The 17,236-nt window shown below is 47.4% G+C and overlaps 6 protein-coding genes across 6 annotated transcripts; 2 read left to right on the forward strand and 4 right to left on the reverse strand.

The window, feature by feature from the left end:
* Positions 1 to 1,411: 1,411 nt before the first annotated feature.
* Positions 1,412 to 2,534, reverse strand: EDB93DRAFT_1081300 (GPCR fungal pheromone mating factor; the record flags this gene model as incomplete). Its single annotated transcript, XM_041445607.1, has 4 exons — positions 1,412 to 1,875; positions 1,921 to 2,058; positions 2,108 to 2,287; positions 2,336 to 2,534. The coding sequence occupies 4 exons, from the start codon at positions 2,532 to 2,534 to the stop codon at positions 1,412 to 1,414; spliced, it is 981 nt and encodes a 326-aa protein (XP_041309922.1).
* Positions 2,535 to 5,069: 2,535 nt separating this feature from the next.
* Positions 5,070 to 6,647, forward strand: EDB93DRAFT_1267681 (short-chain dehydrogenase; the record flags this gene model as incomplete). Its single annotated transcript, XM_041454271.1, has 6 exons — positions 5,070 to 5,277; positions 5,326 to 5,509; positions 5,560 to 5,760; positions 5,809 to 5,840; positions 5,897 to 6,219; positions 6,276 to 6,647. The coding sequence occupies 6 exons, from the start codon at positions 5,070 to 5,072 to the stop codon at positions 6,357 to 6,359; spliced, it is 1,032 nt and encodes a 343-aa protein (XP_041309923.1). The 3' UTR covers positions 6,360 to 6,647.
* Positions 6,648 to 8,286: 1,639 nt separating this feature from the next.
* EDB93DRAFT_157610 (uncharacterized protein) lies at positions 8,287 to 9,327 on the reverse strand. Its single transcript, XM_041455541.1, has 4 exons — positions 9,211 to 9,327; positions 9,068 to 9,158; positions 8,839 to 9,008; positions 8,287 to 8,780 (listed from the first exon to the last, which is right to left on the reverse strand). Exons 1-4 carry the CDS (start codon positions 9,211 to 9,213, stop codon positions 8,445 to 8,447), a joined length of 600 nt encoding a protein of 199 aa, XP_041309924.1. The 5' UTR covers positions 9,214 to 9,327; the 3' UTR covers positions 8,287 to 8,444.
* A 29-nt stretch (positions 9,328 to 9,356) lies between these two features.
* EDB93DRAFT_1223198 (uncharacterized protein) lies at positions 9,357 to 10,853 on the forward strand. Its single transcript, XM_041451173.1, has 4 exons — positions 9,357 to 9,645; positions 9,698 to 9,849; positions 9,905 to 10,220; positions 10,273 to 10,853. The coding sequence occupies exons 1-4, from the start codon at positions 9,395 to 9,397 to the stop codon at positions 10,388 to 10,390; spliced, it is 837 nt and encodes a 278-aa protein (XP_041309925.1). The 5' UTR covers positions 9,357 to 9,394; the 3' UTR covers positions 10,391 to 10,853.
* Positions 10,854 to 11,502: 649 nt separating this feature from the next.
* On the reverse strand, positions 11,503 to 15,035 carry EDB93DRAFT_1081431 (WD40 repeat-like protein; the record flags this gene model as incomplete). Its single annotated transcript, XM_041445619.1, is given in 15 exon segments — positions 11,503 to 12,175; positions 12,226 to 12,329; positions 12,379 to 12,558; positions 12,606 to 12,724; positions 12,779 to 13,147; positions 13,193 to 13,327; positions 13,386 to 13,448; positions 13,500 to 13,843; positions 13,891 to 14,088; positions 14,107 to 14,190; positions 14,242 to 14,348; positions 14,405 to 14,519; positions 14,576 to 14,730; positions 14,784 to 14,904; positions 14,956 to 15,035. 15 exon segments carry the CDS (start codon positions 15,033 to 15,035, stop codon positions 11,503 to 11,505), a joined length of 2,847 nt encoding a protein of 948 aa, XP_041309926.1.
* A 104-nt stretch (positions 15,036 to 15,139) lies between these two features.
* On the reverse strand, positions 15,140 to 17,130 carry EDB93DRAFT_1131952 (uncharacterized protein). Its single transcript, XM_041448981.1, has 3 exons — positions 16,963 to 17,130; positions 16,611 to 16,900; positions 15,140 to 16,563 (listed from the first exon to the last, which is right to left on the reverse strand). The coding sequence occupies exons 2-3, from the start codon at positions 16,875 to 16,877 to the stop codon at positions 15,238 to 15,240; spliced, it is 1,593 nt and encodes a 530-aa protein (XP_041309927.1). The 5' UTR covers positions 16,878 to 16,900; positions 16,963 to 17,130; the 3' UTR covers positions 15,140 to 15,237.
* Between the last annotated feature and the right edge of the window lie 106 nt (positions 17,131 to 17,236).

The following is a 17,236-nucleotide window of genomic DNA, read 5'->3' on the forward strand; positions in this document are numbered from 1 at the left end:
GTTTTGCCGGGTCTAGGCTATATAGATTTAGTACTATGTTGTGTGCGCTGCCCCCAACGTCAAGCACTTACAACTTCAGAGACAGCTACGAGTCTAACTGCAAGTGCCATATCGGTCTTTGTGTGGACTTCCGATTCTTCAAGTTGCGAGCGAAGTTCCAAGCACTTAGTGTCAAGATAGCCTGAGCCTGACACATGCTGTAAGCAATGACACGAGGGGGGGTCCTCCAGCGTGCACGATCTTACTTTCCAATTCGATTCATGTTCTATTGAATTCGACCCGTGTTATCAGAACTAAATGACATCTCTGCGAGTCTCGGATACCCTGGAGTTGCCAGGTACAACCAATTTCGGCAGACCGGTTGGCAAAACTCTGGTTGCTCTACGAATCGCCTACGCTTAACGACTGGCTTGGATAAGCAGAACCCAAGCCAGAGCGTCCAGCAGAACCGTTGCGTAACGAGGCAGACCACGTTCCGAACATAAGTTGCAGGAACCTGTCTCCTAGGATAAGAGCCTGGTAGCTAGGGCAAGAGGAACTGTAGGATAGCGGGGATGGCAGCAGTTTTGGGCTGGTCTTGCAGGTTTTCCCAACTGCCACGATAGGCGGGGAGGGTCACCTTTTTCTGTAGGAAACGTGCCATTTTTTGCAGGAGGATGAAGCATACCCGGGCCATGATGAGGAATTACTTCAGCGAGTTGCCGTGTACAACGGGCTTCAAGTGACCGTCCGACAGCATCGTGAACCCATCTGCCCTCCTCCGGAAATGACTGTTTCTCGGCTTCAAGGTCAGGGTAAGGGCAAGAAAAAATGAATTAATGATGTTCGACCCTTACATGGTGCTGGACCAAATTCCGAGGAGCTCGTTAACGTTGTGACTTCAGAGTAGGTGGGGTGTGAAAAGACATGTAAAATGGCTAATTAGGTCATCTTATGGCAGTAAAGCGTTGAATTGACATGATGTACAAATGAGTGTTGTGACGTTACAAGTAAACAAATGATTGGATAGTTAGATAAATATCTAAAGCGAGGCGCGTAAAGAGTGTGTATGTCTATGACACGAACCGTTGTGAAACGTAGCATGTATCAAGCGAAGAGGCTAGCGGCTGACTTCAGCAGTCGTAATCCGCGAGGTTAAATCAAAGGTATTACACCATTCGATAAGCATCTTGGGTATGATTACGAGTCGAGGACATATCAAGAACGTAAGAGAAACCAGAGTGGCTTGGAGGGGCGTTAAGCGCCCGGAAATGATCTCTAGATCCATACGCTCGTGCATGATAAGCAGGTGCGGGAAATTTAACAGCTTGCTTGGCACGGGAGGATGTATGATAGTCATAGATGTCAACGTCGAACCTAGGCGGGGATGGCCCAACAGCGCGAGGATACCTGACAATAGTTAGACAAGGAATCAATGTTGAGAACACATGACGTACCTTGCGAGTGGAACAGAGCCTGGAGCGGTTTGTCCAATTGTTTGCTTGAGGACATTTCGGCGTATCCACATTATACATGCCGTGTATTCATTCACAGCGTCTTTGCCGAAAGCAAAGAACGCCACAAAAATGAAGGTGGAGGCCGGAACAATCCACCATGCGAGGTAATAGTGGGTGATGACGATCTTTGGCATGAAGGCAGTGGGATATAAGTCGATGCGAGAAAAGTTCCAATGCACGTCAGCCCAGTTCGTCCACGGGCGTATATCCATTGCGCTGAACCAAAGGGTGTAGGATGTGACCATGATGTTCCAGATCATTTCTACGACCGCCAGAAGCATCAGACGGAAGTAACGAAAAATTGTCAGGCCATTCCGAGATGTATCAAGGTAACGTGCGAATGTAGACCGACGTCGCGCGAATTGGACGAAAGAAGCACCTGAAATAATTTAGTGAAGAAAAATCAACAGGAAAAAAAACGTACATGCAAACCCAAGAGCAATCGCAGATAGCGTGAGTGGAGGCACCCAAATGAGAAAGATAGCAGGGATTGAGACATATGTCGTTGGGCGACAACCATACCCCTCGATAATATCGAACCTATGGCCTTGCACAATACAGTCTAGCAAAATGATCAGCATGGTACAACGTCCGAGAAGAACTGCACATACGAAGTCCCATGGAAACCATTGGCAGTCCGAAACACATGAACAGTTCGAAAAGCTGGCGGATGCGTTTGTCGCTTAGCAAAGTTTTGCGCCGATTTACCGATGCGACGTGCTCGAGATGAATGCAGATGCAAAGGCAGGTAGCAGGAAGCGCAAATGTAGACCCTATGATGATTTTACTGGCTCGAAGGGGGTTAGCAAAAAAAACTTCACTGTCATGATTGAACGCACTGATATCACACCACACTGGGATAACGATGTTTACATTGTCACTCCAAATAATGGCATCGACGCCATACACAACATTGAGAATGAAAAGCCAGGCAATGATGGAGAGAGTTGCAACATTTTGTGCTCGCCAATGCGATGGCAGAGGAAGAAGAAGTGACAGAGCTGCGAGGAACGAAACTGGTGGGAACTCTGGGTGCATGATGAGAGTGAAAGGTAGGATAACGATGTCCTGTCAAGGAGACACCAAGACATTTTATGAGGCCTTGAGTATAATTCATATGTAATCTGGTTCCACTATACCACTATAGGACAATGGCAAAGGAGTTCGTTGTGGATTCCAGATTTTGAGTATAATTCATGATATGTAATCTGATTCCACTGTACCACTATAGAACAATGTTGAAGTTCGATGTGGATTCCAGATACTCTGTGGATTCCAGAAGAAAGCGTGGCTCCGCGCTTTGTCTGTGAGGAAGTCGAGAATGAAGCGTGAAGGGGACGTATGGGAATATCAGAACCTGAAGTACCGGAGACGTGCTAGCCAAAGATGCTTCATGTCATCATCACATGGGAAACACCGTCGCATCATGTTCAACGTATTGACAGGAAGTGGTTCTGACTATGCAAGAATTTGACCCATCACAGACCGCAAGGTTGAAATCGCTTCCTCGTACTTGTGCTTTGGCATGATATCTGCCAAGACGCATTGGTACATCTCATCCGAGAGATGCGCGCCTTTGGCGGATGTTTCAGAAATATCGTGGATACGGTGCATCGAGCCTCGGCTCACAAAGTTCGTGCCCTTGATATATTATGAGGCGAGACGAGCCTATTCAAACAGGCCATCAGATTTCAGAGCGAGCACCTTGAAGTGAGCACATACCCATGCGGTGGACAATCACAACAGTGTCACGGGCTGCCCGGTCTCGGAATTGCTGCATGAGACTGCCGAGGATGCTGTTATAGCTCTTGATCGTGGCGTCCATTTGGTCGAAACGTCTTACAGGCGCTCCTCTTCTCAGAGTAATGGGTGTCAAGATCAGCACATTCAAGTGTCTGATGCGCTATTTTCCCATACGTCGCTACCATGGATTCAATCTTGGCCAATTCCTCCTCCTCTGCGATGAAAGGTTAGACTTCAGAGATCTTGAAAAGTAGACTGGAAACAGCAAGGTCACGGTCTGCATGATGGAGAATCATCTGTAACCGAAATTTTGTCAACCTGCGACAGCGATGGTTGAGAAAGAAGCTTCCCCCGGATGCGCAAGTGGAGATCCTCGGTGCCACCTTCGCGTAGGGATGGACCTGCGTACGAACGTCAGTCATGTACAGAAGAGAGATAGATGGGTTGTACGTTTGCAATCACGCTGGCAACGAAGTTGAATATCTTCAAGGGTTTAAGCAACGCGGAGAACGTGTTGATTGTATCAGAAACGGATACGCCGTTGGTCGTGGAAGAAGCGTTTTAGAGTAATGCGGGGATGTGGCTGGGTGCCCGCGAGACCTCTGTTGGCTTTGGCGATTCTTTCGTTCACAACCTTCGGGTCCAAATGTTCGGCCTGAGCATATACATCAGCATGTTGTCGAAAGAGATGAATGAGAATATCCCGAACTTCATTAATCGAACGATCCCTGAACTTCGAGAGTGCGAGGGGTGAGATCCTGCAGAAGCGATTAGTACTAATCATGGCATACAGGGCACACTCAGAGTTGGGATTACGCTTACCTTCTTTGACTGAACAGGTTGGGTGTCCTGTAGCTGGAACTTGCAGCTGTGGGTCCAGATTTTGGGGACTGTCGAGCGCTTCGTTGCCTTGCCAAAAAGTTTACAGACTGACCCCGCGGGTCGTCCACAAGACCCATTCCTCGAAGGCGAGAAGAGGATGGCTGTAATGATTAGAGATAACGTAGTTGTCAAGATAAAAATTCATACATCGTGACTGGTTGCCCTCCTGGTTCTCTCCTCTACCAGATGAGGGTCTGGATGACTTGGCTTCGGCTGCCCTCGAGCGTTTCTTCCGAGGAGGATTGTTTTCATCCATGATCCAGTGAGGGAGAAAGGTAAATGGAAGTGCGTGTTGTGAGGTGTCTTGGTGCAATCGAACTAGGATGCGTGGTGGAAATTGACGAACGCCTGTTATCGACAGTCTGGATTACGGCCAATAGCAATCCTCGAGAGCTAAAGCAGGTAATTGATCAGGCAAAAGGCCACCAGGAAAGGGCCTCACTCTGATACCCACACTGGGAATTATGCAGAGTGATTCACGTTAGCGGGCCTGTGCAAGCGGAGCGGATTTCAACACTGGAAGGCCGGTCGAAAGCATCCACTCCCGTTGGTTCCTTAGGGTTGGAGAAGAAGCGCAGCAGTACCGAATTCGAATATCGGAAGGTGTACCAGCCATAAGTAACGCCATCATTTTGGGAACCGATGCTATTCCGGAACGGTAACAGATCTGCTTTTCGGCACAAGAAAAATGGACGTTTCTAAATCTTACGCAGTCTCATTTGCGAAAGGTTCAATGCTGCTCCATATGGGTTTATAATGTCGCGTAGGTATAGGAACGAGTATTTCGGCTTAAAAATATGGGAATGGCTGATTCCGCTGCCGGTCTTGACTCTTCTTCGCCTCTACTTGCAAGGAATGGTACTAGTATAAAAGAGCCAATCTACTTCGGAATGGTGAAGTCACTGTATATACTCACTGTTCTACATCTCAGTCTCAACTCAGCCATAAATGGGCAAGCTCACCGTCTTCGGGTATCTTTGCGAGCAGTGGGCAGAGCTTCCAATCCCCAATGCAGACGTTAGCGATCAGTCGCTGATCGTAGTTGGTGCTAATGTCGGGCTCGGATACGAAGCCGCTGTCCATTTAGCCCAACTAAAGCCTAAGAGCCTGTTGATTACCAGCAGAGACGAAATCAAGTGCGAAAAATCTAAAGCAGGTATGCATGAGCCTTGACTCAGAAGGTCTTTACTTATGACTTCTATAGATGTGGAGGCTCGGTCTGGCATGAGTGCCATCGAATGCTGGCCTCTTGAGTTGTGCTCATTCGATTCAGTTCGCTCTTTTGTGGATAATTTTGAAGCGAAGGGCTGCACAGCCAATGCTCTCATCGCCAATGCCGGCATATCGACGCTGCAGTACACGACCACTCCGGATGGCTATGAAACTACGTGAGTGCTTTGTTATCATTACTGTCACTTTTCCTCAAAAATCTTCATAGATTTCAAGTGAATTACCTGTCGACCGCTCTGTTGAGCCTATTGATGCTGCCTCACCTCATTAAGGCAGGGACTCCTGAACGTGCCTCGAGACTGGTTATTGTGTCTAGCGAGTTTCATTTTTTAGCCAACAGACTAAAAGGGGCAGACAAATGGCCTAGTATTATCGAAACAATCAACGATAAGGCATACTGTACCTCTAGGTAAATCTCATTGACGTTTGTTCCTGGAGCACTAATAACATGCTGTAGTGTAATGTTGAATCGCTACTCTCTAACCAAGCGTGAGTAACAGAGTACATGCATTACATTATTCTGCTCACCACTCTGACATGCGCAGTCCTCGAAGTGATGTTCGCTCGTGAGCTGTCTTCTCGACTTGCCACACCAACTTTGGTTGCAGTTTCGACGGTCAATCCTGGTTCTTGCCACTCCCGTCTTACGCGAGACATCGAATCAAATCCACTCTTCAAATTTCTCGTGAAAACTTACAAAGGGTTGGTGGCACGCACAACTGAGATGGGCAGTCGGACACTTGTTCATGCGGCAATTGAGCTAGATGAGCGGGAACGGCATGGCCACTATCTGTCTAGCTGCGAAATTGCCGAAGTGAGTGATTATACTCTCAGTGCGGAAGGAAGGGAGGTTTCGAAACGTTTGTGGGTATGTATCTGCTCGTTTTTGACTGCTTTCATGTAGGCTAATATTTGACTGGACAGCATGAGACCCTTCAGATCCTTGGAGACATCGATCCAAGAGTCAACACAATTGTGTCTGAGCACCTCACTCAGACCATAGCATGATTTGACTGTTATTCACTGATTCATTATGCGATATGTACCGCCACCATATATCGTGCTATATAATTTGTATTCAGATCACCTGGGTATCTGTGGAAGTATTTTTTTTTTTGAATCCTTGTTTATTGTCCTGTGAGGAGTTCTTCGCCATCCATTGTCACTAAAAGGTGGCGAGAAAGAACTTATTTTACTAATTTACCAATCTTGATAACGATATGGTGATGCTTGTATGTGGACCAAGGACGTTATGGTCTGCTCCAGGGACTACTGACTTGTGATTGTGGGCTTCAGACTGAGTTCGCTTGCGCAGGTATCATCGAAACCTATTTATGAAATGTCAACATCAGTGCCTTCCAATATTCGGCGCTACTTGTCTAGAATCAAACTGGCCATAATAAATATTAGCTTGATTAGGAACCCCCTGCCGATCTCAATCGTTCTACGTCTTGTACTTACGAGTTTCATTCGTCGTGCAGCAAACTTTGTACAAAAATGAACGCCTACCCTGGCTAGAAGACAGTCTTAAGTTGCATTTTGAGTATTACATTGACTACAGCTACGCGGAACTGGCAGCCAGAGGTACTGTTGGGCACCTAGCACTCACTCTTGACAAATTTTGACGTCTGGACTCTGCTATTTCCTTGACATCCCGACATTGTTAAATACGTTTGGATCAATCAATCAGAATTACAACCAAACAGTGGACCTAGTACTCCTTTCGATGTCCACATAGGTTATGCCCGATCATGTGAGACGAGATGCCTTCCTAGCATTTGAGTGTATGGTCGGCGACTAATAACCAATATACTTACTGGTCATATTGGTAACGCGTATGCTTCGGACCACTTGCAGGTCATTTTACCACAATCCGAAGACTTGTATCGATATGTACTGCTGTTTTGATGGAATTCGGTCCTAAAAACGCAGTAGTCCACCATATTCTGAGAGACATTTTGGAACGTGCCGGAGGGAGAAAAGTGTGATTGAAATTTGTCGTCTGTGCCAGTGTACGCGACTGGAGAACAACACACTGTGCACGAGACTCGAATCAGACATCATAGAAGCAAGAATGAATCTCTCACTGATGTTTGAATCGATTTGTGTTTAGATGAGAGCTGTTGATAGATAATCGAGTTACTTCTTTTCATGCCTACTGTACTGGAATACTTATAATGCGAGTGGTGCTACCACAATTTGTTAGCCCCTATCAGGAGTGACGCTGGCATTAATGGTCGCTGATTCTCATCCGGAGAAGTGTTAATGCGCTTGCTGCTTGCGACTAATCGACATCGTGTGGTGAGTCAATGCGTGGCTCCTCGGCGATCGGTATGATGAGACTTCGTATTCTGAGAAGTGACGGAGTCCCTGGTGTTGTGGGCAGAAGTCCGCCATTATATCACGACGTGGCATGGTTGCGCTGCCAGGCAGATGGGAGAACCTCACTGGCAGAATATGGCAGAATTCAGGATGCTACAGGCTTTCCACAAAGTTTGAGTCGTCATGACTCGGATAAAGCCGGCATTTCGCAATACCGAGGAGGTGGAAAGTCCAGGCCTAGTCTGCGTAGAATCGTGGAATATAAACGCTGCCATACATTAGTTGGCATTTGCGCAACGAAGGTCAGGGAGGTAGCTATTCCTGCTGTCCCAAGAGTACACCCACGTTTCAAAAAGATAAATCGATATGGTAACTCAGCAGATTGAGGTTGAGAAACGAAATTCAGCGCGATACTAACAGATAAGCAAGTGACATTCGCGCACCAACATATATACGTCAAATGCTAGCGTCTTGGAGTGCGAGGCACGGTGGCCCACTGACACCTGACTATAACCAGAAGCATGCAGATACAATACTGTTAGTCTGGTAGCTTAGATTTCTTAACAAGCGTACCTACAAGATGCGAACAACGAATCCCTGGGCGCTGAATCAGTTCTCAAACGGCTGTATCCGCATTCTGGACGAAATACTATGATTGCCTTCTCAGACACGGAGGTGTGCTGAATAAACCGTAACACTCATTGCCTCACGAGCTGGTTCAAGGTCGAGACGAGATATCTGGCAGTAATACTTGTGTGTATATTATGTGTGCTAAGTGATGAGTGAATGGGGATGTGCTCTGGGTTCATCTAAAATCAGTGAAACGTATCGAAAGCGGATATAAGTAATCACAAGAGAGGTCAACTCGAGCCTCCCGCGTTCGTTTGTGCTGAACTCGGAGGAGCAGCTCCAGGAGGTGGAGGTGTTGAATTCTACTTCCTCCATGACGCGCATCTCTGCCTCAATACGCTCCCGGGCACGCACAACTTTTGACTGGAGGTAATGAGAGTGTGTAGGCGGAGCAGGCTGTTTTCCCGCTCTTGCGCCAGTTGTCGGTGGGTCTGGGGCTGGCCGGGGACCATTCACTTTGAATAAATGTTCATAATTCTGTCATAGCAGTCAGTATGACGTGCACTCAAAAGTCGACAAAGCAATAGAAATTCACCCTCAACACATTCTCAAGGGTTTCTCCTTGTTTTAGATTCAGGATGAGATGAGCCTCGTCCAGTGTCATACGGTGTTCTAGTGTGAGTTTATCTGTCAAAGAGCCAGAGGTAGCATTCCGAACGCCCGCAATATCCGAGCCTATTGCGCCTTGCGGAGTGTGCTTTGCATCTTTGACGAAACGAAATATATGAGCACGAAATCAAAGATAAATTTTTTGAAGTACGCACTTTTGGCTGCCTGCTTCCCCGCTTCAAATAGTGCCTTTCCGAAAATTTGTGCACCTGTGATGAGAATTTGTATGATAATTTTTGGGGCCGACTACAGGTACTCATCAGTCCACAAATCCAACCTAAGAGCAACTATGACTCACCATTACAACTCCTTCAAAACAAAACCACTAAAAGAAACTAGAAGCAGGGAGAGATGGAGCATATGAGGATGCTACTGCAACGTCGACTCCGACGTTGGTGCCGAAATTTCGTCGGCTGTCAAAGAGTCACATGATCAACGCCGTCCAAAATTTCTGCTTGGACTATATCTCATAACATATTACGATGACCACATCCATCTCATCACTTGCCTCAGGTGACAAGAAACGGAAGCATCGTGCATCCGATGCAGACCATGGTGCACCAAGGAAGAAGAAGAAAGAGAAATTGAGACAGGACACGGGGACGCTCCGCGCCGAACCTTCGACAAGTGAATTCCGAGTGACAAAAGCAACCATAACACTCTCTGTACCTCCTGTATTCGCCAGTAATCTACGGACGGGGGTGGAGGAAATGTTAGATAGCATGATTATGCGGTGCGATGGTACCTCTCCTAGACAACGTTGTGATACTGAACTGAATATGAAGATATATCCCGTCCTTGTGTGGCGTTCTCTTAGCTCATTCAAATATACATTTCCTGAGTCCAACAGCGAGCATAAATGCCGACTGTCCTTTCGCGATCTGTAACGTCGCTTTCGATGCTACGGTATGGAGCCCAAGTATAGCCATGAAACTTGGTATGTGCTTCGTTTGCATTGTGTTGTTTGAATTGAATAACATGATTTTCAATAGTTGGCAAAATTATCATGTATGCTCCCGATCATGTTTCGCTTCTCCTCCACCGCACGTTTAATGTTTCTATACCACGACATCACATTCCACAAGATATCTGGGAATTCGAGTATGGACCTGCGGAAAATGACCCTGAGTATGGGGAAGGTGCTGTAGTATCATCTGTCGATAAAGAAGGGGACGCAGGAATGAAGGATGGTGATAGTGAGAAGACGGAGGACGAAGCGGTACCAGAGGCGAGTGGACAGTGGGTACATCGTTTGACGGGGACGAAACTTGGCGGAACAGATGGGTATCTAGAGTTTACAGTTATTGGGTAAGTGGACAGTCATTTTCAATGACAGAAATGTTGATGAACTTTATGATAGAAAAACTGTGGCGAACGAAATGCTCTCTCTTCAGGGATCGATACAACCTGACCCCTTTTCTGAAGAACACTCTGCTACGCAATCAGGAAAGAGCTCCCGAAAAAAAAGTGACAAATAAATTCGGGTTATCTGATATGCCCGTGACCTCTGGAAGCGCCTGCTATGATTCTAGTACATAAACGTTGCGCCCTCATGATCGTCGCCAGTGATATGACGAACGTCGGCCGTGTCAAGTGTCCATACAAACTAGGAGCCTGTTCAAGTTCACGTTATCCGTTCATTCCTTGCAAAAGGTCCGCTTTTGAGCTCTCAAGATGGAGGGGAACCCCGCATAAATTGACCATTGGAATTAATGTGTCATTCCCAAAAAATATCATCTCACTCGGTTCCATCCCCTTGAAATCTGCAGCATTTCTCCATAGTTCTGTTGAATTGGGAAGAATTTGAGTGTATAAGCAAGTCCGGCCCTTGCATTCCCAGCGAGGAGCCCGAGTGGGTGGTGCCAGTGTCTAGTCAAAGTGTCAGAGGTGGAGTCGGGTTACTATGACAGAGAGCTTGCAGCCTATATTTTCGAACACAACCGTTCAAGTTAAGCAATGCATTAGACTATGCCATGCTCTAGATACACAATCCGAAACCACTGAAGATATACCTACAATAGTAGATGAAAAAAAGGGGAAAAAGTAGGACCTAATCATCGTCGTTGGCAGCAGCAGCCAGCGGTGAATCCGGCCATTCAATGGGCTCGTCATCCATGTCCAGAGGCTGAGTGTCCATCTGTACGTTTGATGGGTCGGAGTGAGTTTGGCTGTCTACTAGCGTGGCATCCTGGGTTTCTACATCCATGGCTTGGGAGTCTGCCGGAGGGCTTCGCTTTGCCTCTTCAGCTTCAGGTGTTGTTTCGATTTTTTTCTTTGCTCGCTTTTCCTTCTCTGCAGGAGGTTTCGAAGGCATACCAAAGAGCGTAGTCTGTCTTGAGAGGTCCTTCTTGTCTTTTTCTTTTTCCTTGCCTTTAGCCGCAGCCGGACCTGTTGATTACGATTAGAGAATTACGAAAGGAAGACAGGCAGTCGTGTTGCATCGTTGCTTACGTTTTTCCGCGACCTCAACCTTGTTAAAAAAGCTTTCACTCTTTTGGATAGGCTTGTTAAGTTCGTGTTTTCTTGCAAAAGGATTCTTCTTGACTTCTGGCCCAGTCTTCCGAGAAAACGGGTTGTCTGCCATAGATGATCAAAATTTAAGCACGCCCGGGTGAACAATTATACACGCACTAGGTTTTGGTGACGGCACTGCGACATCGGACTCGCCAATGGCTCGCCTCTTTACCTCGACATCAATCGCGTTACATGAGAAATCGTCATCGTTGTCGTCACGTTTTCTCTTTCCCTCGGGAGACGTTGAACGAGAAGCAGAAGCCTGTGGCGCTCGCGAGCGACCTGCTCTGATCGCGATGCTAGAGGCAGTAAACTCCGTTTGCTCGACGATTCCAGAAGATCGTGTCAGACCAGGTCTGTCGACCTTGGGTGGTGGATTGAAGTTTTGGAAAGGCTTCAATCGAGCTAACGGAGCATCCTCGTAGGCAAATCCTTGTCTTGCCTCCCTCGCCTCCTCTGCAGGTGTTGCGTTCTGTTCTCGCCACAATTTAATTGCTTCTATCTTCTCCTGCAATCCAACGAGGCGGTAGAACCCTGCAAGTTGACTTGCAGCCGCAATCGAGTTAGGAAAATGTAGCCGTTTGACGAGTTCAATCACGCGCGGGGCCTTGTCCGCCTTGCAGGCAACTTGGATGAGCTTGATCAATAGTTTGTCTAGTTCAACCTCGCGCTTATCGATGTCGGGAGACGTTAGCTCGTCCCCAAGGGCATCACGAGCAAGGTTAATGTGGATTCGCTCGCGAGCAATACTAATCATTTATTGTTCAGCATGAACCACGAAAGAAAAGAAAAAGCATACCGTTCTTCGATGGGTGAATCTACGGGGTCTTGATTGCAGAATGGTAAGCGGACAGGGAGTTCTTGTATGAGAGGTCGAGGAAAGCCGGGGTGTTCTTGACGACCCTTGAGATGAAGTCAGTAGCATGGGGGTATCGAAGGCTAAGCCACCTACTTTTAGAATTAGACACATGAATGTGTCTTGACTCAGGCCGACAGGCCAGTACGACTCATCCTTGCCCTGCTTGCGCTCTAGCAAGTTGGTGTCCATGAGACGCGCCCACGCCGCACGATTCGGGCGTCGATAATGAATCATAAGATGCATGTAACCGGCAGAGTCATATATTGCTGGGGCCTAGCATACCGATTGAGAAGAGTGTGACAACAAAGGTGTTCACATACCCCTTCATCTGTGGTTCCGATCCACTTCAGAGTGTGACCTTTGGGTATTGGTAGTGGCTTTTCTTGAAGAACTTGAAAATCTTCAAAAGAAATCAGTGTGGCGACCAAACTTTGGGATCCTAGAAAAAAAAAATCTTTTAACATTGTGTTATTGAACAGGTCAAGGGCCTTACCATCAATGGTAGTCGCGCCAGGACGGTGCACCACGATTACATATTCCTCGGCAGCAGCCATTGTCACATATTCGCCTTCCACGCCGAGAACAATTCTTTCCATACCAGAGCCGCTCAAGAACGTCAGATCTCCAGAACTGGTCGCGATCACAATGTTCCCTTGTCCCTGAATGTCACCTCCGGACGACGAAGGATCTCTCAGAGATCGCATTGGCTTTTCACCACCTGCCACGATACCAAGGACACGCTGACCTTTTGGGAGGGCGTATGTCCAATCCCCTTGCGTGGACCAAGTGCCGTAAGGTTTATATATGACTTGTGCCGAGTGATCAAGCTCAGGGGGGCAAGCAAAGAGTGCACCCCGTTCACCTGTGGGGGCATCAGATTTGCTTGTGGAAGTTGCAAGAAGCTAACCAAGAGAGCCAAGGTCATATTTGAAGTGATCGGTAAAGTGGTATCCTTTGCGGGTTGATCGGTCGTGGAATTCGACATTGACAATGTGATGAGTATCCTGGTCCGTCACCTCAATGACGCCAACCATATTGTACGCTGTGCTGAAATAAGTATAAGTTATGATATGTCAGAAAAAGTCTCGTGCCGAGGTAACGCTTTTTATTTTCCATAGGCGTCGACCCTGGTTGGAAAGCAGGTTGAGCCTTCGTGATGCTCACTGAAATACCGTGAAGTTATTGTCAACATTTACTCGACGACTTTGGCTCACCCATCTCCTTCACGAATCCGTCACCTGAACGCGTCGCTTTTGCACCTTCAGGCTCATCTTCCATCCCATCACCAAGATCGTCAATAATCCAGTCGTCGCCATATGGGTCACCCCCCTCTGCGCCAGCGTCAGGTTCTTCACCCCATAACGGGCGAGTGGACTTTCGCTTTGTCGTCGTCCCTTGAGCGCTGCTTGCAGCCGTTTGCCGCACGGGATCAGGTGAACCTGCAGGAATTGCATCCCGCCACCGAGAGAGGACACCTTCTGTGTCTGTCCATGCTAAAAGGTTTTCTGTAGGTGAGAAGGCGATTTGAATGGTGAACGCATTTGGGGTGCCTGGGTGCCTGCAACAAGTTATGGGTACAGAAACAAAAACAATCCTAAAGCTTACTTCCAAAGCACCCGCTTTGTCAGCACACTCCAGACTAAAATCTCTTGGTTGCAGGCGCTGGCAAGGTATACGCCATTGGCTGAAAGCGCTAGAGCTGTTGTTACGCCGACTATATTAGGATCAAACAGAGAAGAAGTTTTGGTCCATGTACTCCGCGAAATCATGACAATTTCTATTCGATCATGAGTGAGAGTGTGACTTCAATGGCTTGACTACTTGCCGCGCGTTCGCGATGCTGCAAAGAAATACTGTCCTGACGGATGCCAAACAGCAGAACAATCATGCATAAATTCCGGAGACCTCGCAGAGGGTCAGCAAGATGTCTCTACAAATGAAGCGAATAATCCTCACTCCGGATCTACCACCTCGGGTATTATACCATCAATGACGTTCTCTATCTTGGCTTCAGCATCGGATAAATTCCATGCCACTATGGTCCCATCTGAGCTACTTGTTGTCTGAGGGAAGAAATCGATGAATAAGGAGTAACATGAATTCTTTCAAAAGCTCGTACCAAGATAGTGCCCGATGGATGCCACGTTGTCTTTCGTATGCGTTTCTTATGCACCCCTTTCAGTACCACCACATTCGTTATTTCATCCAAATCAATAATTTTCACCGAGAGTTCACTAATGTATATGAGAACAGTCAGTGCACACAACAGCCAATGCATACAGAAACGTACTCGGAAGCGACAGCAACGCGCTTGCCAGAGGGATCCACTGCTAAACACCTGATCGGTACTCCAGCAGCGCTCGTCACAAGTCCATTAAACTGTGCTTTTCCAGGAATGTACTTTCGCACGTCAGAGTCGTGGCCTCCAGAGAGCCAGCAACCTTCCTATTTTCCATTGTCAGCTCAGACGAATCCAGAATACATGAAAAACCACGCACAGCAGCGGCGACCGTCGTAATACCCTCGTCGGCTTCATACGCAGCTTCTGGTTCTTGGTCCTCCCCTTGGTCAGTGTGCCATATCCGTACTAGGGTATCTAATCCTCCCGTGTACGCAATCCTAGGGAAAGAGGATTGGGTCGGCGGCTCTAATCAAGAACAGACTACTTACTTCCCATCACGCGAAAACGCAATGCACGTCTGGCCTTGTTGATGGGCCGAGTTGCTGATCGCCTTAGAAGTGCTTGCCATCGTCACTGGTCAAAGATTCAAAGTAAGTACTGAACGCTTCATGACGCGGGCGCGATGGTCACAATCACGTGATGGTGCGATACTAATATTAATGTCACGATGCCTGCAGTAATACTAGGAGCACACGCTCCGCAGTCTTAATTGATAGTAATACATGGAACAGATAATTATACAACAAGTACAAACGAGATACAGGAGTCAACTATTGCCCCAAAAACCGTGTCCTTACAATGTGAAAGCCACCAAGTAAGCGATTGACCTGCTTCCATTGCTCCATTGCCCATTGCTTCGCGAACAATGCATCCAGTGGACCACCAATCCAAGGGGAAAGATTAACCCCCATCAGGTTGGGCAAGAGGCTGCTAAGGACAAGAGCCACATCTAATGGCGAACTAATTGGCGAGTTACCGAGGACAAGATCTTGCAAACCGTTATTACCGATACCATTTCCGGGAGATTTGATGTCTATACCATCGAGCTGCGTGGTATCGATGACAAGAGAGAGAGATACCAATTCGGGGCAAAGTCGAAGCACATTAATCAGCCCATGGAAGGTAGGTAGCACAGTACTAGTGGGGTCGCGATAGCAGTTGAGTCTGAATGTTGTGAGCTTCGGCCATGCCTTTACCAGCTCGCCTAGTCCATCGTTGGAGATCGAGATGGTACATGCTGCCTCGACATCGAAATAGGTTAAATTGCGAAGAAGGCGCAGAGGGCCAAAGTCGCTTGGTTGGGCGTATACATTATGGAAGGTGTTGTAGAATTGTTCGCAGAGTGTTATGGCCTCGAGTGTGTCGTTGTCGCATCGTTCTAGGACCATAGTGCAGAACTGGGATATAGAATCGGATTGCTGTCCAAATGCGTTCGAGGAAAAGACGGCCGTAATATGTTTGCTTCGGACCGTTCCAAGAGAACGTAAGAAGTCTGTCATATGGTTGAGTCTAATAGCTTGAAGACCCAAATGTTCCAAATGTTCTAGACCAAGTGACTGCGGTAGTAACCCCGTGCGTCGGAGAAAAGATGGCCCTATGTAAAGCCAAAGTGTCTTCAGAGACTGTAGCTGAGTGACGTGCATCATTCCTGGATCTTCTAGCTCGCATACGGTCAAGGCGGAAAGATGATGCAGCTGACATATCGCCTGTGTCAGGAAGGGCGCCAGCTCACGGTTCCATGTCGGGTCGTCTACTTGAGGTCGGAAGGAGGTAAGATTAGGACATGCGGTCCCGATAGTGGACAAGACGGACATCAAGGCCGGCGAAATCGAGGTGATTCGTAGATCCAAGGAAACCAATGAAGGCACAAATGCCATACGCAAGAACTCGATGATGAGGTGGGTTTGATTGACATTCCAAGCCAGACTTTGTAGAGCTGGAAACATGGTCGAGGATGGGTAAGGGTAAGATAACATTAGTATCCGAAGATGTTCAATAATGGGTGATGGATCTCCGGATTGTGTGATCGAGTGCACGCGGGATGCGTATCTACGAAAAGTGGCCCAGACCTTGGTATCGATAGGCCTGAGTAGCATCTGTACAAATTACTGAGTGAGAATTCGCGCGAATATGAAATGCTTACCAGTTCCCCTTGGAAATTGAAGCCCCAGAAATGAGTTGGTATACAGTTGACCAACGGTTCTAGTGATTGCAAATTCCTCCATAGGGCGTCAAGTGCTGGACCTTCAAATGTGCGACACGTCAAGGCAAGGCCAGGAAGTGAGCCACGATCAGTGTGCCAGCTGATCTGGTCTAGAATTTCGGCAATGCACAGAGCTTGATGCATGAGATTGAAAGCGCGAAGACAGGATTGGGGGTGATGAAAAAGAGGTGACTGAGATAGGAGCATTCAGTGTGTTGCCTCTATAAAGGCTGAATGCGCCACCATAAACCTGTGGTGAATTCCAGTAGTAGACTATGTAATAGGTGCTTACAGCTGAGGCCGCCACGCATAATCGACTGACATGTTGAGTTCAAAGGCAGTGACAGAAGTTACAAGAGGCGGAATGTATTGGAACAGCCGCCTGGTGGCGGTCAATAAACAAGATGCACGAGAGCCCTCGCCACGTCAAGGTCTAGAGAAGCAATCAGTTGGTCGTTACCTTTTCATTGTCTCTGCCTTGACTTCGGAGAAGCCTTAACAATTGTGATGTGTATTTGTATATGTTTGTGAGCTGATTAGGGTATGATTGATTCGATGAATTATAG

Source organism: Suillus bovinus, assembly GCF_016758785.1.
Source record: "Suillus bovinus strain UH-Sbo-P2 chromosome Unknown EDB93scaffold_13, whole genome shotgun sequence".
NCBI lineage: Eukaryota > Fungi > Basidiomycota > Agaricomycetes > Boletales > Suillaceae > Suillus > Suillus bovinus.